The sequence below is a fragment of the Varanus komodoensis genome, unplaced genomic scaffold (genome assembly GCF_004798865.1).
Source record: "Varanus komodoensis strain SLA01 unplaced genomic scaffold, ASM479886v1 scaffold8, whole genome shotgun sequence".
Taxonomy (NCBI): Eukaryota; Metazoa; Chordata; class Lepidosauria; order Squamata; family Varanidae; genus Varanus; species Varanus komodoensis.
Window position 1 is genome coordinate 25,928,206 of NW_025336481.1, and position 23,221 is coordinate 25,951,426.

Here is a 23,221-nt window from a genome sequence, read left to right on the forward strand (position 1 = left end):
ACCATCCTCACTTGAGAATCCAGGAATATAGCCAGCTCTTGAAAAGGTCTAAGATGTCGATTTATTCCTTCAGCAGAATGAAATTATGTCTAGAGTAGGCTATTCACCTCTTCCACACAATTCATATTCTTACCACTCTTCCCTGGATTCAGGGGTTTTCCTGGCTGACTAGGGAAATGACAGATTTAATTTGCTACCATCAACAGAGTAGTGCTACTGAATTCCATATACACTGATAGTCTCCCTCAGTGAATTAGATGTTTATTAAACCTCTGTGGAACTTGGCTGGATATTTAACAGAGGGGTGAGTGAATCATCCATGACTACCTTCTGAAACTTGTGTGGTAGGAATCTGATTAGAATGAACAAAACCATTCCAAAGAATTGTCATCTGTCTGACTTTACCAGATGATCTGGAAGGATACTAAAGCTACTAAGAAAACCAGGGACTATTATTTCTTCATTATTTTATCTAAGTCCTGATTTTCTGTCAAAAAAAGTCTTTCCTTTTTTCAACCGAGTGCCAGTGTTGCTATCCCCTTCTCTTTGCTCAGTTCTGCTTTACCCTAGCAGTAAGTCACTCCAAGTTCTGTTTTATTCCATTCCGGATTCTTATTCTAGCCCTGTGCCCATCTCCTACATGGGCAGGAACCTAACCTGAAATCATTCCTAAGTAATGTCCTTTTCAAGACCTGTTGTTCAGCTTCAAGCAAAGAACTAGGATCAACTCTAAAGTTAGACTGGATGGGGACCGAGAGAGAGAGAGAGCGAGAGAGGGAGAAGCAGCAATTCTTATCCTTGTCACTCTCCAGGCATCTAGCACAAAGTGGATGTTGCCTGCTAGGAACACCACTGATATTCTCAGACATAATATTGTCACCCTCTGGGCACATGCTATTAATTGCAGTCTGTGCCGCAGATAAATCTGTCAACAACAGCAATGGCTACACGTAAGCCCAGGAGCCAAACATAATAAAAAGGTTGAGGCCCCAGTGGACAGGCAGTTCTTGGGCAGGAGGAGAGGGTTGATATTCTTAATTGCCCCACTCCTACCTCTATGCTTCTGTTCATTAAGTGATTTACATATGCTTTCTTAATTGCATTTTTCTGGCTTGATAAGCTAATAATAGTGTTAGAGCAATAGGAAAAACATACTCCATGGAAATTGCTGTCCTCTTCCTGTTTTAAAATGCATAGGAGCAATGAAAATAAGCGAGCACTCCCAGTTTGAGGGGTCGTATGATGTCCTTTGTGATGATGTCATAAGAACTAAGGTAACAATGAAAGAAATTCTGGAAGTTTGAATTTGCGCACTGTCTAGCAACCACATGCAATTTGTGAGCACTGCAACAAACCTGGAGAAGGTACCGTCTGTTTTAAAATTAGTATATGTAGCCTTTTGAATAAAACTATCAACTAGAAGTCTCCCTTTAAGAGGAAATAGAACTTAGATCCTGGATACAGCTGCATTCAAAACAAAAGGGAGTGTTCTTCCCTTACACGTTGATAGTTCTTAAATTTACATAGAGACCTTAAATTTACATTCTGTAGGCAGTGGAATAGAAGCACAAGAGCTGGCAATGGCAGAAGTTGGGAATGACTGCTATTGCTATTTCCATTCAACCTCTATAAAGGTAAATATTTGCACAATGTATAATGGCTTGCATGTATGATTTCGTTATGTGTTCCCCACTCTTTAAGTGTGACATTTTCAAGGAAAATGCTATTCGCTTTAGAGCACAATCCGATGCATTTATTTTCAGAACTAAACCCTATTATACTTGGTGAACATACTCCCAGGTAAGTATGTATAGGAGTGCATCATTAGTTTCCTTTGGGTAATAGACGTCGGGAGACTTAGAGTGTCTTTGAAATAGTGGCTTTATTGCATAGCGAAGAAAACAGGCCCTCCCACAGTAGGAAGAAGAGCACCCGGAAGGCAACTTGTACAGAGCAAATCCGGTTTCCGCCATCTTTTCATGTGAACTCTTGAAATTCACAGCTTGCTGTGTATCTGTCTCTGGCAGTATCTTCCATTTCAAAAACTGCAGACTTCTTTTGATGTTTCTATCTGCCTACCCATGGTTAGTTGCAGGAATGCTGTTCATCTGTCTTTCCCATTAATTAAAATGACAACTGTAAACTGCTTCACTGCTGTTTCTTTGCTCCCTCAGCTTTGCTGATAGGGAGTTCAGTGGGTACCTCATTCAAAACACTAATTAGCTTCCATTAATGACAATCAATTTACAATTCTGGGTTAAGAATTATCAAAACCTTTTAACATTGCCCCTGTCCCTGACAGATTTGTTTTCTATGGCAAGCTGGCTTTTGACTGCAACTCCTCCTATGTAAAAGATAATTGAATATGCTAAGGGAAATTAAGAACATGCACTACGATACATCATTAGTTCTTTACAAATTACAAAGGGATTTTTCTGTTAACAAAAATGTAATCTGAGTTGCCCTGATGAAGATATCAGGATGCTATGGAATGGGGAAATTTTCTTTTGACCAAAAGAGCTACCTTGGCTTTGTGTGACCTAAAGAATATCAAATTTGACCATTCAGCAGCAAGATCCAACTGTAAAGAAAGATGATCTTAGATCATATGAGGTGGTGACTTTATTCTCCAAGAGCATATCCCCTCCAGCTACTGGGTAAAGCTACTTAATTCGCCTTCATTTGCTGACTTCATCTTGTACACCACCTAAAATTATTTGTAGTGTTGTTAATATAAAACCTGTCTAGTTTTTCTTTACTTTGTTTCTCATTCCCAGAAACCTCTGGGAGAGTCTCAGGTACAGACTGTAAGCATCCAATTAAGCTCTGCACCCTGATGGATCCTGATTTGAATGTCTCCAGCCCCTTTGCATATAACATTGTGCTAAATGCTGGCTCCATGGATCATCCATATCAGCAATGTTTTCCTTTCTCATCCATTTTTTATTTGTCTACCATCTCACCTGATAAAGCATTCTGAAAATCTTGAAAGCCTGCATCTCATTTTGTAACTTATCTGCTACCCAAACTAAGGCATTATGGTAATGTTGGTTTTAGGGTTTTCCCCCCTTTTTCTTATGGGTAACATGGTTAGTCTCATCATCCCCAGCCAATATTGCCAATGGTCAGTGATAAAGAGAGCTTTACTTCAACGATATGTGGTTATTCAGAGCTGGGGAATACCTGAACCATCTGTGTTTATATGAAGATGACAATTCCTTCAGGGTCCTATTGTTTTCTCCTCTACTAGTAAGAATTCCCTTAATGAAGACTACTCATTTCCAATCCCTGTATTTCATTGTTCAGTATGAATGGGTTTCACTGAAATGATTAGGAGGGGCAGAGATATGTTAGATTTCCCTCTATGCATTCAGAAGAGCTTTCTGAAAAGAACACTAGTCCACTGTAGGCATCCCATGCTATAGGGAATCTGACCAGAATATTCTGTCCTAAAAAACAGCAATTAATTAAGCAGATTCTCTCAGATGAGCTTTGTTCTATTTGTCCTGGGGCTGAGTAGAAACCCATATCTGCAGGATTCCTTCTAGGCATATTTCTAGTCAAATTATCTCTCTAGAAAATAGTGCTATGCCAAGGTCCCCCACCTTGTCTTGCATGCATGGATTTTTTTTTTTTGATGAAAGGTTTTTTTTTCTTTGAAATATTTTAGTCCTTCTTAAGTGCTGTGCAAAACAAAAATGAAATGATACAATAAAATTGAATAACTGCATGTTCATTACAGAGTCAATACAAACAAAGCTCATGAATTTTGTTAAGATATTTTATTTAAAATTAATAAAAACAGACTTTACCTGGGGAAAAGGATAATTATTCCTCTTTCTGCCACTCTTGTATAGTCTTCCAGCTCATAACTAGTTACGCAACCTGATGAGTCTCCATCCTAGGAAGACATGCTTGCTGTCTCCATCCCACCGCTTGCTGGCCAATAGCCCAATTGCTTATACAGGGCAGGATGTCAAACCCAGACAGATGGACATCCCTTTCTCTTTTGACCCCATAACTTTATTGATTCTGTCTCTCGCCCTGCAACCCATCAGCTGTAGATGCCTGAACATTAGTTTATAAGAAGTTCTCTACTCACTTCCAGCTAGTAGTTTTTGGCACATTTTAGGAGAACTGTAGAGGCAAAAGGGCAGTGGTACTGGAAAAGGTAAAGAAACCTGAGGGAAAAATAATTATTTTGGGGTGCACTTTCAGGGATAGGGACTTAACGTTTTCAGTTTTTAGCAAAACAGTAGCACAGTTACAGGCTTCTTTTTAATCCCCACCTCCTCCTTTGCTTGCTGTGGGATGAAAGGCCCTGTCCTGATGGAGGAAGATCACTGTTGATAGAAAAATAGTTGAAAGTAAGACTGCACAGTTTAAAAAGAAGCCTCTGACAGTGCTCCTGTGATCCAGTTGCTTAAAACAGAAATTCGATTGTGCCCCAACCCACCAAGAAAATAATTTGATTTTTTTCAGACCACCAGCGAGTGTGCAGAAAGTGCTGTCCTGTTTTACACTCCAAGAGTAAGGCTGAGAAGGTGGGAAAGCACTTACTAACCCGTAGTCTACCCTGTCTTCTGCTTTAACTCCTGCAAACTTGTTTGCCCAGCATCTTCCTCATTTTGGGAGTCTGCTCTTCTGGCTTTTCACTCCCATCACTGTTGCAGGGTCTAGTCAGAGAAGCTACTCTTGATCAGGTGTTGATTAGCCATGCAACCATCTAAGCCCATCAGCCGTTCCTCCACTGAATGGACCTGCTCAGTCACTCCTCACCGAGTGCTCTGCAGCTGACTTTGTGCATCAGCCCTGACTCCTTTGTAGTGTTTTTCAGGTAACATTTTCATGGTCAGCCTCCAGATTCTTCTTCACTTCTATAAAGTCCTCAGCTTGCTTTGAAGGTCCGCAAACTGCTGCTGCATTGCTTTGGTTTCCAGGGTGCTATGATTTGCTTACCAGCTCAGTTTCTCCGGGTGAGCAAACAGCATTCTGTTGCTGACCAGTGTTTCATGCTTTCTGCTTCTATTGCTAAACAGTAAAAATGTTTAGGGTTTTTGGACTATTGTGACAGGGTTTTAATTTCCTTTGGATGAGACAGCACTGGAGAGTTACAATGCCTCTGTAATTATTTTTAAATTTACAAATATGCAAGCAGAGTAGATTGGAAGCAAACAGAGACTTCTGTAGGAGGCAGAAGATCCTTAGGGAGCATTTTCCAAGGCTGGATCCCATTTGCAGCTAGTTCCAGCTAGAAGCTGTCACCCATCTTTCTATTTGCTTCTTTCTGTGCCTGATTATATGTGATGCTAATTGCATCAATTCAAACTCTATTAGGTTTTTTTTTTTTTTTTTGCTTTAACTTTAAGTGTGCCCCCCACTTTTTTTGTGGGAAGATACCATGGGAAGAAAACATTTTGTACATCCCTATTCAGCTGCAATCAGCAATGGGGAAAAAGATCCCATTAGTACCCACATTTTTTTCTTATACTTAACTGTGAAAGCGTTGAAAGTACAGTTTTTTCAGAGTTCAGGTAAAAATGCAGGGAAGGATCATTTGCACGTAAATAAGCAAAAAGAATTCGAATATTGGGAGTGATCGGTTTAGCATCATGTGTAACCTGGCTCTGTCTCTTCTGTTTCAGCACCTCCTCTTAGTGACTTCACTAATTGGTATTGTGGCTTCTAGGCACATTCAGTACTCCTACTATATCTGTTCCATTTAGTTCAGCTGCATGGAGAATGCACGATAGTAGTCACTGTTCAGTAATCTCGTCCCACTTAAACTTGTTCTGCCTTTTAATATATTTGTGGTCTCTGTTGGCATATCACTAGGGACAATGATGTAATGTTCTAAGACTTATGCTTGGAGTATACCACCACAGTAATGTTGGACTTAAAGGTCAAATGTAGCCCTAGGCTTTTATAAAAGAATAATAACAGGTGGCAGGGGCAGTAGGTGGGATACGTAGACTACTGTATGCTAAACTGCTTGGAACCCTCAGAGCTAAAAGATTAACTTCTTCCTTATAAGCTGTCTCAAGCATCAACAGCATCCCCTTCCCTTCTGAAATTAGGTGGGGTCATCAGAGGCAGCTCTTTCACAGTTGTGCTGTCCTGGTTGTAGAACGTGGTGCCCAGCAAGGCTCACCTGACACCAAATCTGATGACTTTCCAGCACCCGGCATAGCGCATTTTATTTTTCTAGCTCTTCCAGCCTATTATCAAAACTGACTGAATTTCATGTCTTATTCATTATTTTGAATTTATTGTTCAAATGTGTTTCCACTGGTGTTGACATAGAGTTTCTGATATTTGAAATTGTTTTCATGAGAGCCATTCTTGGAGTTGTCTGAGTAGAAAGGTGGCTAAGAGAAGCATTTAAAGTGCAGAAATACAGCACAGCCATGTTTTCAAACCCCTCTTTCTTCTCTGTTCAGGGATCAAAGTGCCGATATCGTCACTGTGAAAAAGCCGTTGGCAGTGACACCGTGTGCTCATTATGGAGAGAGGGAAGATGTTCCCATCAACTTTGCAAATTTAGACATATGGAAATACAGGTAGGAATTACAAATTCTTTGAAGTGGCCTCTCTTAAAATACAGCTATTATAAGCATGGATAGACGGTGTCTCCTCACCCCTGCCAGTGCAAATTTGACATCCAGGTTTCACATCTAAGGAGTGCAATGTCCCTGTGACACCCACATAACAGCTTTGGAAATAGTTGTATCAACTAAAGATAGTGCTGGTTCACACCTTCAAAAGCTGAACAAATGGTTGAAAAGCTGAACAAATTCATTGAATTTTAAGGGCCTCTCCATCTGTACTTTAATTCAGCTTTCTGTACCTGTAACATTCTTCATTGTGCTGCGATAATAGAAGGTTTTTATACTACAGAGAGCACAGAGGAAGAAATGAGACATTTTTAGTAAAATCTTGAATCTTATTAAATTTATGGGCAAATTGTTCTTTGGCTTTGAAGGATTCCTGATTACAGTCATAATGATTTAAAGGAAACTAGAACAATACTTTATTTCCAGATAACACACACAAACTGGATCCAAAAAAGTATTTAATGTAAACAAAAAAGTCAACAAAAGTTCATGCAGTGCTGTGATTGGTAGGTTCCACAGCTGTTCTTATACTTGGACAAGCTGAAAAGCTTCTTTTCATCTAGCTTAGCTTTTCCCACACCACACTGTAGTGTGAGGTACAGAACAGTCCTTCCATAAGCATCTTTGGATCCAACCCACTATCTGTATCAAATGTGTAATGTAAAGCAACCAAAAGACTTACTCGCTTTTGATACCAGTTTTGAAATCAAAGTTGTGAACTTCAGTGTATATGCTGAAATTGTTGGAAAAACCCAAAACAGTTTCAGTAAGACCACATTTTTGTAGATCTCTCTTCATGTCTGTGCAGAATTATCCTGCAAAATATAAAAGGTGAAGCTTTCTTGGAATGCTAAGTTCTGTTGCTTAGCCATTATTCTTTATTATTTAGATAGAGAGTTCTATCATAGCTTTGTATTGTATTTTACAATCATTAATGTGGAGCAATCTTTTTTGTTTGTTTTCCATAGCAAAAATACAACAGCATTTCATGTTTCTGGGAAACACAGCCTTTAGGCTGTGTGAGAATCAGTTGTGTCTTCCATCACAGGAAACCTCGTAACATAAATGGACTTTTTTTGCCACCCAGTAGCGGTGAGTACAAATGATTTCCCCATATTCTGGGAAAAAAATAGAAATGTTTAAACATGCTCCAGATAATAGTATTAAGACATTAAAGAGCACCAAGTTACAAAACATAAAATGATTTTTACATATCAATACACCCTTGCCTGTGGCCAAGTGTATCAGAATGAAGCCAGTGTTTTGAAGGTTATCATGCTAGAAGAAGGCAGCATTTTCAAATGATGGCAAATACTATTTGAAGTCAGAATTCATAAATTACTTATGATGCACCAGTACAATAATAATATAGGATTCTGTTTAACCTGTTAAGAAGACAGTTTGTTACTATAACTTCAATTGTGGTCAAGAGTAACTAGGACCCCCTTCCTCTTCATTTGGGATCTGTAAATGTTCAGTTAATTCAGTTTATTAAATTTCTGTATAGTGTCATACAGTCAAAAAGCATTTTGAAGCAATTTCCAAATAATACAATCCTTTTTTATTTTTACAGTATTTTAAGGGTTAAAACTGCTTTCAAATGGGTTTATTTGTTGATTCTGATGCTGTGCCGTATTATTGTATTACCATCCTGAGACTCTGGTGAGAGAGTGGGATAGACAAGCTTTTAATAAATAAATAAATTAATAAATGTATGTATGTATGTATTTTGAAAAGATGTTATGGTATTTTATTAATATACTAACACCTAAACATTAAAATGCAATGAAGCTTTTCAAATACCTTATCACGCTAAAACATATAGACATAAATAATCCTTGAACAGTGCAACATTGTACGAGTAATAAAGGAAATGGATTACCATGTATTACACTGTGCTTATCTTTCTAAAACATTCTAAATGTCTTCCATTCCTGTTGAAATCAGAGCCTTCCTTCTGCCTTTACAGCTGGCACAGGGGAAAAAACCCCCACCTGGCTGCAGTTCTCTGGTCAGATGCAAATTTGTGTGTGTGTACTAGGGAGGAGAAGAGACAGTGTCCCCTGCATATATAGTAACCTGGCGATATCTCAGCCTCCTTTTCTTGTGATCTGGGGGGAAAAAAACATTTTGATAACCAAAATATGAGCAGCCTCATTGGATAGTGTTGCCTATTGAAGAATTTATTTTCCAATATTTGGCATACAAAAATACTGTAAAAATTGCATAAATAGTAGTTTTTGTCTGTTCTTTTGTACTACATCTTTCAAAGACATTAACAAGCCATTTCTATGATCAAAAGGCATAGTAAATTGCAAATACTACTAATGTAACTAATATTAAAAATAATACCATTTGAAAACCTCCTTGCCTCAAAGCAATTTTAGCAACAACACATAAAGTCTGCTCTTCTCTTTTCATAATTTAAATCCTAACCCTTACAATAGTCATAATTCTTGGATAACCGCAAAAGAGTCATGTACCGCTGTATCAGAAGCTTAACGGAATTTTCAGTTCAACATGTAGAGGGCAGTATCCAACACTGTGATTCTGCAAACTCAAACGGCATTAGTAGAGGTCTACCATATCTTTCTTATTTACATGGTTGCGTATTAAGCATTGGGACACCTTTGCACAACAGGTTGCAAAAGTGTAAAGCACAACCGCTTCTACAACCATTCTTGCAGAAATGTTGCTTCCATTGGATTTTCTTCTTATGCTGAATTCAGAAGCTAGTGTCTGCTAGTGTACTAGTACAAGGCCATTTGTGCTAACAGACTGACACAGCTGGATGCTACCTCATAGCTGCATATCTAATAATAGCATTCCACATATATTATCACATTTCATCTGATGCTATTTTTCCAAGCAGTTTCTCCCATTGTTGAATGCTATCTGGTCTTTCCTCTGCCTTCAGTGTATACTATAATTTTGAAGATTTTCAACTTGAGAGTTGTAGCTGACAAGTAGCTGACATTTATTCTATACCAGCTTATAAGCCTGGAGGGCTCCAAATTCAGAATCCCAGTGAGTTTTCAAGGCTGGAGCCATCTGCAGTTTCTCTAATGGCCATAGGATTGCACCTTTAATCCCTTTCTCCTGATTTCTTAACCAGATGTTTAAATAATATCTAATTTTACAGTATTCAGATAGTACCAGTCTTGTATTAAATAGTAACACATATTCGCATCTTTCCAACTCATCATGTGGTCCAGTGAGCCAGTGTGGTGTAGTGGTCAAGAGCGTGGGACTGGGACTCGGGCGACCTGGGTTCTAGTCCCTGCTCAGCCATGGAGCCAACTGGGTGACTTTGGGCCAGTCACAGACTCTCAGCCCAACCTACCTCACAGGGTTGTTGTTGTGGGGATAAGATGGAGGAGAATGATGTAAGCTGCCTTGAGCCCTTTGTAGGAAAAAGGCAGGATATAAATCGAAAAATTAAAAATTATTGAAGTTTTCAATATATAATATTTTAAAATTCATAACTATTAATTCATAGACCTCAATGTTTTGCTGCCATTTTAAGAGCTATAAATGTTGTCATACTTTGCAGTAGTCTTAATATCTAATTAGCTATTGTACCTTTGTCTCTCCCCTCCCAGTTTATATAACATATTAGATCATTTGACTAATGTATCCCATTTCCTCCTCTTTTAATAAAGCTTTGCTGTCATTGTGAAATAGGAAGTAATCCTATGGCCCTAGACAGCATCTGAAGGGCCCTGGGATAGTTTGTATTCCCAGATCTGAGGTGAGAGACAGCACTCCTACCTTGGAACTGGGAACCAAAGGTTAGTAAATATAAGCCTTTCATCTGATTTTGAAATAATCACTATCTTTGGTTCATTCTAGATATTTTGCATATTTCCTATGTCTACAGTAGCATTCACTGTGTTAATGGTCTTAAGATCTTCTCCAGAATTGCAGTATACAATTGAAAAGGAGATTTAAAACATTTTGAACATTTAAAAAGTTGTTATAGATTGACTAACAGACTTTTGGGAGTTATGAATTAGTTTTAGTTGAAGCATTTCTGAAAGCTATAAATGGTAAGTGCATTTATGTGTAAGAAGATGTGAAATGTTCCTTCTAAAATTATGTCTTTATGATATTATGCATCATCTAAAATAAAGTGTGCCTTTTCTTAAGATTTATAGCTTCTTCCAATTTAACTCTGATTTAGTCTGCAATTCTAAATACACTATTGTGTAAGTGCCATTAGGCACAGTGGAAATTACTTCTGAAGAAACTCACCTAACATTGTACTGTTAATTAATTATTGGGCTGTGTACTAGATCAAGGATTGTAATCCTATATTCACTTGCCTTTTGTGAACGAATTAAATGCATTTAGTTCTTCACAGTTTTTACTCAATAGAAGCTTTATACTGAACTTAAAATTCCTTCCTATAGATTCCACGTCGCAAAGGGAAGTTCAAGAAGGGATTTTACATCCTGCCCAAAAACAAGATTGTGCAAGAGGTCAAGAAAGCACATTAAGGCCTATTCATCCTCCACTGATCATTACCATCAATCTTGAGGACGATGACGATGAAGAACAGGAAGAGAAATGTAAATACTTCATTAGACATTCAAGTTTTCCTAATGATTATTTCTAGTAATTTGGCTCTTCCTAGAAAAGGTTGCCCAAAAATAGGATCTCTTATATCATTATGGATTCTATCATTATATTCAATCATATGCATGCAGAAATATAGTCATAACACTGTTTGGTAAAGATGTTGTTGTTGTTGTTGTTGTTATTATTATTATTAGAACATTTCTATGCCGCCCCTTGCCGAAGCCGCGGGGAGGCTTACAACACAATAAAATACAATACAATATAAAAATAACAATATAAAATTAAAATTAATAATATAAAATAAATAAAAAAATATAAATGATATAAAAGAAGTTATAAAAGAAAAGTTATGAAAAAAAAGAAAAGAAGTCGCCCTGGCCAGATAAATAAGTAAATATTGTTAACAATTAAAATGACATTTAAATAAAAAGGTCTTCACCTGGCGCCGAAAAACAAATAACAGCGGCACCAGGCGGACCTCTCTGGGGAGCACATTCCATAGATTGGGCGCCACCGCAGAGAAAGCCCTTTTGAATTCAGTATCATTTTCTGTGATGAAATTAAGTTTAGTAAATTAGACTAAAACATCCCCTTCAACTGTAACTGGATTGTTGGTGCAGATGTTTAAGTAATACATCTATATAACATCAGGCAAAATATTATTTAGGGTTCAGTCCTGTTGTGATGATCATAAGTACTAAACCCAGGGGCTTGCACTCATTTAATGCAGAGCAGGAGTAGCAGCAGAGGCAATTTTACCTTCTTATCCTTGTGTTTTGTATTTTGCCAGATAGGCTTTTTTGCCCCTCTAGCAAAAGTGTTATGAGCAGAAGGGAAGGAGCATGTATTCTGGCTTCTCCAGGCTTCTCCACTCGCCCAAACATGCCTTTTCCCTCTTCTCTGAAGTTGCTTTTCTGACTCCAGAGGGGCATCCATCCTGGCTCTTTAAGCAGGCTGCAAAAAGGGAGCCTGCCGGGAGAATGGATCCAAATTCCCACCTACATTGTCAGAGCACTTTCTCCAAATTCAGATCTAGAAATCTAAAGCATCCGATAGGATGGCTCCCTGCATACTATGAACAGGGCACAGTGATTCTGCAGAAAAGGAATGAAGTCAGTTACTTTACATTTAAAGCAACACTAATGTGGAGCTCTGTCAGTTATAATTTATATTTCAAATGCAATTGCAGTTGAGTCATGCTGTATATGGTACAGGAAGAAATCTAGAATGATCTTACTAAGAAGAATATTTAACATTCCTACCTATAGATGCATCTTACTTATTGTCAAAGACACCAGAGGACATAGAAGAAGAAAAAGCAATAAAAGAAATGTGCTACAAATCTGGTAAGACATAATTATTTATTCTTCAAACATGTCCCAACTCTTTTCAGTTGATATGACTATGGTAAATTCCCTTTCTCTTTTGTCTTCCTGTGGATAAATCAGGAGAATACTACAGGATTCAGACTTCTCAGGAAAATTGCTCAACAAAAAACATACCGTCAATGCTGGAGAATGAGCTCTTGAAACCCATGGAAACTGGCAGAGAGTTGCAAGAAGGTGGGGACTTGAACAACGAAATTTTAAATTTAGTTCATTTAGATATTACTGGTTTTTAATTTAAATAGGTTTAAGTTTATCCACATTTTATTTGGAAGTCTTCATTATCATGTACCTGAGCAGCAAAGCATATACTTTTCATGTAAAAGATGCCATGTTCAATCTGTGGCATCACTGGTGAAAAGTACCAAGAAGTAAGTGATGGGAAAGCCAATTGAGACTTGACCAGCCATCCACCTGGAACCTAGAGATCCACTGCCATTCATTATATACAGTACTCAGCTGGAGGGGTAAATAATCTAACCTACTTTAAGGGAGCTTCCAGTGTACATAACACTGTGAGGCTTTGGTCTTTTGGGCAAAATGGTAAATGAATCCAGTGAAATGTACATCAAAGTTAGCAAACATGAAATTGTGCTGTACTCGTATGTTATACTGAACTTCTAAGTTAAGGGTGGAGAGACTCTTTCATCCTGAGGGTCACATTAATTTCTAGAGACGCTCTCGGGAGCTGCAGTCCTGTGGTGTGCTTTAAGTAAGCAAATTGTGTGGGAAAGCTTGGTTTCAAGATTTTGTCAAACTGAGGTTTTAAGGAGCAATGAAGAAAAATAGAATTCCTGAATATCCCATGTAATCCATGACTGGGGAGTTTGAAGTAAGGAATACATGAATAAAGAAATCATAGCATTTAGTTGATGGAGTCTTTCATGTGTTCAAAGCACAGATTCTCTTGGTAATGATTAGGGGTAGGGTGGCCTGATCAGTAATGCTCAGAGTGGTTGGGCTGAGGTAATAAAACATTAACTTGATTAATGCTTTGGTAATACTTGTACTATGGAAAAACTATCAGATAAAGTTAAATTAATTTAATTGATTCTGTCTTTTACCTTTCTAGGTGATGGTATTGCAGTTCTATCCAAGTTTAATATTATACAAAGGCAAACAGAAATAACAGCATCTTTAGACAGTAGCTCTAGATCTGAACTTACTGCCTTTGAAAATGGAGGTACTTACTTAAAACACACTTTCATTATTTAAATTCTCATAATAGACAAAAACTGAATTCATTTGTATAAGTACAGCATACCATGTGGGAATCTCTCACTCACACTCTCACATTTTTTCCCCAAGGTGACCTGTTTTTGGTGGTCAGCCTCACACATCATTTTGCAAATTTAACAATTGTATATATGTTATCCTATCTTTTCTTTTTTGTTAGATCCTAATGCCTTGCTCCTAACAATCCTTTTCTGTCTCCTATTTTTTTCTGAGCATTGTCTGTCTTGATTTTAGTAACTTGCTTAAAAATAAGAAAATGAAAACTGGAATGTTTACAAGAAATCCGCATAGTATATATGGTGCTCCTTTTCATTGTATTCTCTCTACAAACCTGTGAGGTGAGTTAAGCTGAGAGCCAGAGACTGGTCCAAAGTCACCCAGCAAGCTTCATGACCAGCAGGGTACTAGAACACAGGTCTACAAAGTCCCATCCCGATACTCCAATGACTACACCACTTTAAAGCCATGCATAGTAGCATCTTGAATAATGAAGTCAAGCTGCAACAACCCAGGTTCAGGCTGGACATCAGGAAGAGCTTCCTCACTGTCAGAGCAATGCGACAGTGGATCCAGCTGCCTAGAGAGGTGGTGGGCTCTCCCACGCTAGAGACATTCAGAAAGTCTGAATAGGATGGGGTAACATGGTGTTCTGCAACAGCAGGGGGTTGGACTCGATGGCCTTCATGACCCTTTCCAATCTACTATTGCATGATTCTGTGATCTGGAACTTACACTGGATCCTATGAATTGTTGTCTTAATAGACAGGTTCATAACATCGTGCCACAATTTAGTTTATTATTTATTTATTTATTTATTATTTATTAAAACATTTTTATGCCGCCCCATTCGCCGAAGCGTCGGGGCAGCTTACAACAATAAAATAAATTAAAAATGCAAACATTAGAATAAAACACAAACATACAATATAAAATAAGCCGCCCTGGCCAGATAAAATTCAATAATATTAACATTTAAAATGCCGCTTAAATAAAAAGGTCTTTAAATAACTTTATCTACTTTTTTTGCTATTTGATGTACTCCTCTCCAGTTGTTAATAACTGTTAAGAAGATAATCACGTGGTTTTTAGAGTACATTGCCATTTACCACCTCCTTTAGTGAAGTTGTTGTCATTATCATAGTCAATCATTTTCATTTTTCAATCTGGTAATTCTATCATCGTTTCTGTCTCTCTACAGGAGGTGATTGTTATTTGCCACAAAGAAATATACTTGTTGGAGGAATACAAAACAAAGTGTTCAATGGAGAAAAAGAATTTACCATGCTGAAGTGTTCAAATGTTAAAGGTATTTGGTGCTCATGCTTCATCTATCTTAAAATTGTTTTTCTTAATTTGAAATTGCATTCTTGCAAGATGTCTTTGTGAGTTGTCTGTAATATGTGTCAGAGATTTCAACTGTACTGGCAGGAACTTTCATTTTCTTGTCACAGTTAACATCCAGTCTGTTATTTTCTGTTATGGCATGCATAACAGCCAGGAATCTTTTGAGCAACTTCATAAACAGCTTGGGAGGCCCTTAAGCCAGATGACCTCACAGGCCCTGTTTTTTCAGCAGTTCCTCTGCTTCATCACAGTTACTACTCTGCCTGACCCTCTGGGTCCAGTCTGTGCCATCTCCCAGGGACAAAAGGCTGGTGCAGGGCCTGCTTCTCCCCATGGGAAAGGTAAAGCAGTAGTACTGAAAAGCAGCAGCAGGATCTCAGGGCTCTGAGGGGTGGTGGTGGTGGTGGTGGTGGTGGTGGTGGTAACAGTGCTTTGGCATTTGCCTGGTGATGCTGATCTTCGATCACCCTGCCTGCATGTGGAAGAACACCATGGGTGATCAACTGCTGTCAGACATGCCTGACGTTTGCCTAAGGTCCTGTATACCCTTTCTCATTCCATATCTGCAGCTATTCTTGGTGATGCCTGCTATGTTGGTGTGAGTTTCTTCAAAAAATGCACTGGCTCTCTGGTTACAATGGCAACACAAAAGCTTCTTTATTTTTTGCATAAGGAGCTGTAGCAGCTGCTGTCCATCATTATGAATATGCAAGTCTGGGTGGGTGCTGCTGTGACTTTTCTTGTCATCCGAACCTAGGTGGTAAAGTTATTTGAGGCTAAAACAGCCTTTTCATAACACCTAAATTGACTGTGTGTTATAAAAGGATTGTTTAATTCTCAAATAATCCCCATTGCTTGGATTTGGGCAACATGAGAAGCCGTGGCAATCCCTGCTCCTAGCCCACATATTCATAAAGGGGTTAATTATCTACATTGGGATGTTAGGTTGTCCAGACCAGGTTATTTCATTAGATCTATGAGACACTCAGACACTGAGGCTTACATGGCAGTAGTTAAATGCCAGCAGGTTCAAGCACATATAACTTCCAGATTAGATTACTGCAATGGACTTCCTATGGGGCTACCTGTGGACTTGGCCTGGAACTGTAGCTGGTGTAGAACACAGATCTTAGGCTACTAATGGGTCTCTTTTTGAGAGTGCATTACACCTCTGTGGAAAGAACTGCACTGGCTGCCAATAACCAGGCCAAATTTATCATTCTGAGTTTTGCAGACAGTGCCCTAAACAATTTGAGGTCTGTTACCAAAGGGATTGGCCACACTGTCTATTTAATCTTTGCAGCTCTCTGAAGGAGCACCTCTGATGGTGCCACATGTTCCTGACAATCTGCCTCAGAAGCATTTATTTATATTTCTATACTGCCCAATAGCTGGAGCTTTCTGAGCAGTGAAAAATAATCTATAAATAAAATAAAATAGAAACTATAACAGTCAAAACATCATAAAATTTCATTAAAATTAAAATATTTTAGCAGCATTAGAAATGAAAACATTTTAACAAGTAAAACTTATAATACCTAAAACCTATAGAATTACTTATAACAGAGTATTTAGCGTTGTAGCACCTGCCCTTTGGAATGCCTTCCTCATTGATATTAGGCAGGTATCTTCTTTGTTAATCTTTAGAAGTCTGCTCAAGACGTACTTTTCCAGTCAGACTTTCTCTTGGGAGTGGGTCAGCCAGTTTGGCCAGAAATGACTGATGATTATTTCGTCGTGTTTTTATTGTTACATTTTTAGTATTTCCGTTAAATGCTTTGAGAGGCTCAGAAAAGATGCAGAAAAGATAGAAGGGGTCAAGAGGAGGGCAACAAGGATGATTCAGGGAATCAAAGCAAATTCCTGTGAGGAAAGATTGAGAGAACTAGGCAACTAAAAGAGAAGACTGAGGAGTGATATGATAGCACTCTGCAGGTACCTGAAAGGCTGTCACAAAGAAGAAGGACAAGACCTCTTGTCATCCATTGCAGAGTGCAGGACACAGAATAACAGAGTTAAGTTAAAAGAAACCAGATTTAGACTGGTTTAAGAATTTCCTCACTGTCAGAGCTGTACGACAATGGAACCTATTTCCTTGGGAAGTTCTGAGTTCTCTCTCACTAGAGATGTTCAGAAAGCATCTGGACAGTCATCTGAGTGAGATGGTGTAACTTAATGTCCTACAATAGCAGGGGGTTGGACCTGATGGCCTTCTGGCCCCTTCCAATTCTACTATTCCATGAGAGTTCATTACAAATTTAGGTAATCAATAAATAGAGGAGCTTCTACTATAGAGGCCACTTGTGCTATTGGGGTTAGACCATATAGGACCAATTTATACCTCAGAAAAATGTTTGAGGGCAGGATGTTGGTTGAAGTCATGTTATGCATGTAAGGCTATACTATTTAATTATCGGAAGAGATGTTCCCTCGTTGACACAGACCATCAAGGTATGCAGGCCATACCTTGCCACAAACAGTGGATCCACAAGAGGTGTATGGGTGAGCCCTGTGAGATGTGTCCTCCTTGTTTCTATCATTGCTCTAGTACTGAACTGCAGAATCCTGTCATGTTGCTTTTCTTTAGCTACAAGCCATACTGAAAACCTAAAGAAGCATCATTCTAAAGGAGGGAAGAAAAAGAAATGGATATCTGAAGAAGCCAAACCCCCAGCAACCCCTTTGATAGCCAAAGGTATTTGGAGCAATCATTTTTAGTAGGTTAAAAAGGCATGTGAGTAATAAATTCACTTGGTGGTATTTTATTATCAGAGGCAATCTATTAAAAGGAAGAACTTAAGGTTTGGATTGCACATCACATTCATTCCCTTGTATCCACTGGAGGAACAATGACATTTTAGATGCTTTTGGACAGCAATACTCATCAGCTCTAACTCAGATAGCTAATTGTCAGGGATTTATTGTCCAATAGTATCAAGAAGGCCCTGCCCTATAGGTTGAGCAGCACTGATTAACTGCATGTTTGGGGAAAACGTTGATTCTTCTGTTATTTCTTGCAGCAATGCATACTTCAAATCCTAAAGGTAAAGGGAATTGCCAACAAAATGATCAAAGCAAGAATGCTGAGAATGCTTCTTATGTTCCTTCTCAGAGAGCCAATGGGAGAAGCATTTCCTTGAGTTCTCCAGCGACTGGAAGGTCACCAAATCTGACCTATGGTAAAGTTGGTGCAGTCAAAGAATCCAAGTTGAATTTACCTACAGGTAAGCAGTCACTTTCATAGTACTTCTTTCTGGCTTGAGGGTTTGTTTTTGTAGTGAGATTACATTCTACTATTATGACATTACTTTTCTATTCCACCTTTTTTTTTGTCTTGCAAGGAACCCAAGGTGGCTTATATAGCCCTCTTTCTCTGCATTTTGTCTTCATAACTGACCCAAAGTCATCTAGTGAGCTTTATTGCTGAAATGAGATTAGAGCTCAGATCTCCTGAGTTTTAGTCCAGAACTGTAATCACTACACCACAGTTTAGCTATGTAAATTGCACTGGAATCAGTGTTGAGGAAGAATCATAAAAAGGGTTTTAAATGAATGAACGAATACTGGAAAATATCGTCTGTAGTTCAGTTTGAATAAAAATAAAGGAGAGCCGGGTAAGGAGAAATGGGTCATTGATATAAAATATATTTCTTTGTTCATAGTTGTAGCTCTCCTCATGTCTAGGCTTTAGCAGGTTGAATAAAACATGCACGCATCTGTAATATAGGTGAAAATAATCTGAACTCTCTATAAAAGTTTTCAGGAAGTCCAGGTGGTAGCCACTGTTGTTCATATTGGCTATGTTTACATTCTCATTGAAACATAATTTTGTAACAGGTCCAGGCCATGACAATGATTACTCAGTTTGTTCTAGCCATTTTTGATTTTCTTGAAGTCCCACTTTCAATTATGGTACACCATCTACTTTGTTTCCTGTTCTAGTTATAATGATCTCCATGTTCTTTCATGCTTGATTAGCACCATAGGCATCAATGCATGTCCTCTCTCTTGTTTGGGGCATGAAGGGATGCGTTGGCAGCACAGCTCAACATTTCTGCCTGTTCTAAACACATTCCAACCATGAAAATCATGCCAGGACACCTCATTTTCCTAACCCTAACCCAGTGATGGTGAACCTTTTAGAGACCAAGTGCCCAGCCTCCAATCCAAAACTCACTCATTTATTGCAAAGTGCCAACACTGCAATAAAACCTGAAAACTGAGGTTTTAGTTTAGGAAAAACAACTCATAGCCAGTCCATGCAAAAAAAAAAAAATATCCTTGGCAGTACACTGACCGACCATGCGAAATCTCGGACAAGTTACGGCTCGTGATGTCATTGCCTGCTGCCACTACTCCTTTCTGAGCATGCGCATGGCCCCTATGTGCACTGTTATCCGATGCTCGGCTGCTGGGGCGATGCTCGGGTGACTTGGCTCACATGCCAACATAGAGTGCTCTGTGTGCCCGCTGTGGCACACGTGCCATAGGTTTGCCACCACTGGCCTAGATACACCTGTGATTGAGAAGGCAGTAGGCCCAAATAAAATTCAGGAGCAAGAGGCATCTGAACTCAATAATGGAAGATCAGGCAGGGCTGTAGATGCAGGGTGAGGAATGCAGGGTGTAAAAAGAGCTCATGTGTCAAATGCAGAGAGACAGTAAAAATATCAGTTACAGGCAAGAACAGAAGTGGATGTGTATAGTTTGTGGGTATCTGAGTCAGCATTGGAATTAAGGTGGGATGCAGTCTCATGGATGCAGGAAGCTAAGGTTAGAACTAAAAGGCCTGTAGAATCACAGTCATGTTTCAGAATGTTCATGCTAAACCTGAATAGCAGGCAGAGATGAGGGTTCTCCAGTTGGATGCTTGCAGGCAGAGTAAATACTACTTTTTCCTAGAAAATATTCTTGCTCTCATCTGCATTGCATGTTTTATTATTACATGGTGAAGAGAAAAACAATTAAACACTGCAGAGCCATAAGAATGTTAAATTTGACTAACTTGAATGAAAATTTTAATATCCTGTGGTTGCATTCAGAAAGCCAAACTTGGATAGTTTTGTTCATATTTGCACTACTCTGCCAAAGTGACGTGCAGTATGTATTCAAATAACAATATTTTGTGCCTCCTAGCGGTATCACATCTTAGTGTGAGAAAAGCCACACTCCCAAATGGTGTCAAAAAAGATCCTTTGTGACTAAGACCTTGTACCTTTTAAGACCATTTTCACAGGAATGGAAAAACTCTTTTGTTGTTGATGATGATGTAGATACATAGTTTATACTCAAGTGTACAATTCTGCTGGTGATGAGTCATTTCCTAATTACCACTTTCAATCCACCAATGTCTGTTCAGTGTTGGGGTTTGTGTGTGTGGGAATCATTTTGTTGCAGCAGGACAGTGTGCTTGAACATTGCAATTAATTTTTCACAGCTAAATGCAAAACACTTCAAAAATAGCACCTGAAAATGCCTTCCAGGAAATGAAGGTGTTTTTAACAGGGGACATGACCCCGTCCCAGAAAACTAGCCACAAACTCCTACAGAGCTGGAGGCCCAGCCAACAGTGCCTTCTGGATTAAGCTGTAGTTTGTGCATCCGTAGCCACTCCAGAAGTGACACACAAAACCAATTTAGAGCTTCACTGAAAATGAAAATGAGGTGGAGATCTGGGCATCATGTGTATAGTTCGCCTATTTATCTCTGAATGACTTCAGAGATGGAAAACAAAGTGCCATAATAAAGGGTGACTTCAATTTATTCTCACATTGAGTGAGTACATGTATTTACCAGTCACAAGAAAACGATTTCATTTCTTAATGCCCTAATTGACTGTGCACTAGAACAATTGGCCATGGAACCAGAAAGAAGGCAACCCTACATTTAAATCAAAGTGGTATCATCCAGGACCTGTTAGGAGATGTAAATGTGGTTGAACCAATTTGAAACGGTGGCCACAACAATATCAAGTTTAATATGTATTCAAGTGGAAAATTGCCAAGGAAGTCCAACAGAGTCACATCTATCATTAAAAGGAGAAACTTCTCTAAAATGAGAAGACTGGTAAAAAGGTAGCCATAAAGGAAAGTTAGGAGGATTAGATCTCCTCAAAATGTTTGGAGGTGACTTAAAGTCACAATAGTAGAATCACACCTAGAATGAATACCTTAGGCTAGTCCAGGTGGAACCAAGTCCTAGAACTTAGAACAGTGCCAGGGTAGCTATTAGAGAAAAGGAGATTTTCTTTAGAAAATTGAAGTCCTGCCCAAATGAGGAAAACAAAAAGGAACACAGGTGATTGCTTCAATTAAACAGTGCTTTTAAAAGCTCTCACAATGGCTTTGTGAAGTGTCTGTGGCATCATAACTTCTTTTAAGAAGGCATTTACTGCTGACATCCGATAAGTCAGCCTTGATCTGACTATACTAATCATCCAGTTGAGTTAGGCTCCCGAACGTATGTGGTTTTACTTCTCCAAGTGTCTGACAAAATAGGCATGGAATGTACGTTTTGGTTAAGATTTTGTCCAAAGTGCCATGAAATCATGGAGCTTGAGCTAGTGCTATAGCTGCCTGCGTGGGGGTCTTTGTGTGTAAAACTAGCTTAGTAGAATGGGATTACAATGTAACACAAGCTATATTTTCCTTTATAGAAAGGTGCACTTCTGCATATAATATACCAGCTTGGCGAAAAAGAAGCCCACATACTAAAATATATACTAAAGCTGAAAAAATGCATTCAGGTATTTACAGTACTGATACTAATGTATTTTAATTTGGTAAGAATGAAAGTAAAATAGAATGAGGAGGGAGCTTTTGAAAAAGGATATTTGTGATACGCAGGTAAGATTTTTTTTTAAGTTTTCTGTTGGATAGGAGAGGAGAACTCACAGAACATCATAAGTGTTACTCTGCATTTGTGTCCCAGACACAACTACCCTAGAGTGGAGTAAAAATACACAGACTTGTGAGTCTCTTGCAGATAGATCTTGTTCCATAACTTTTCCCTGCTTAGAAACCTGGGAAAGGTAAAGAGATACCTTGTTTATTTCACTTGTCACTGTCAGATGGCAATTGCTCACCAGTGTTCTGTTCTGCTTCCAGCTGAATGCTGGCTGCATGGAAAGTTATCGCCTCCATTTTTTCTCCTTTGTTGCACAAAATGAATATCGGGAAGGGGTCAAGATTAAACAACAGTTTGCTCTGAAGAGATCTGTAGAGTTTTCCCTCACGTGTTGATTCTAACTCAAGATTGGGGCATCCTTTTTGGTCCAAGGGCTGCATCGCCAGCCAGGAAACCTCTCAGGAGTCACATGCAAACCGTGGGCTCTTTCTCTCTCATCTTCTCATGCACACCCCATTCACTCACACATGCCTGCATGCACACACACATCATTCCTATTAGGCAGACCCTTCTTAGTATCCTCTATTCCAGCCACTCCATGCAGATCACTGTGGTATGTTAGGTGGGGAATTTTGGGCCCCTCCATAAAGCATACCATGACGGGGATGAAAGACATATCCCTTCAATCTCCAGATTACTTGCACAGATCAACCAAAAAGCACAGTGATCTATTTTGTTTCCCATCATGTTACATTGGGTAGAAAGTTGTAAGCCTTGCCCTCCAGCACATTACAATGGGAATTAAAACTGTACCAGGAAAGGGGCATGCTCTGGATGAGTGCTTGGAGCCAGGCTGGGAAACCCCACAGGATTAGGCCTTCAGCCAGAGATCCCCCATTCTCATCCTAACTCTCGCCTTTCTTAGCTGCTCTTATTCTTCTGATCCTCCAGTCCTGGACTAGTTTTTAACGAGGAACTGTCACCTGTAGTTTACAGAATGCTTTCCTAGGTTTTCTTTTTCAAGATTTGCTGGAGCTTTGTGTGACTTTCCACCAATGGACAATCCACATTGACTCCCACCATTTTACAGTCTGGAATATGGTTTGTGGCAAGATGATCTTTAGATCTGTAGGACTGATATTTAGTTTAGAGTGACAGGTTCAGAACCACAAGGAATAAAGTTTAATGATTCCTTAACTCAGGGTTCCAAACATC

The 23,221-nt window shown here is 38.9% G+C and overlaps 1 protein-coding gene across 1 annotated transcript; it reads left to right on the top strand.

The window, feature by feature from the left end:
* The first annotated feature begins 940 nt into the window (after positions 1 to 940).
* On the top strand, positions 941 to 22,194 carry CUNH12orf50 (chromosome unknown C12orf50 homolog). Its single transcript, XM_044455193.1, has 13 exons — positions 941 to 950; positions 4,483 to 4,544; positions 6,441 to 6,560; positions 7,583 to 7,706; positions 11,027 to 11,185; positions 12,464 to 12,541; positions 12,644 to 12,757; positions 13,653 to 13,763; positions 15,015 to 15,122; positions 17,748 to 17,855; positions 18,181 to 18,384; positions 21,816 to 21,905; positions 22,178 to 22,194. The coding sequence occupies exons 1-13, from the start codon at positions 941 to 943 to the stop codon at positions 22,192 to 22,194; spliced, it is 1,305 nt and encodes a 434-aa protein (XP_044311128.1).
* Positions 22,195 to 23,221: the final 1,027 nt, after the last annotated feature.

Bases quoted from the DNA above. Each gene is read 5' to 3' on its own strand.
- CUNH12orf50 (XM_044455193.1), top strand. The intron at 6,561-7,582 runs GTAGGAATTACA...TGTTTTCCATAG, and splicing joins TTAGACATATGGAAATACAG to CAAAAATACAACAGCATTTC. The intron at 18,385-21,815 runs GTAAGCAGTCAC...TTTCCTTTATAG, and splicing joins CAAGTTGAATTTACCTACAG to AAAGGTGCACTTCTGCATAT.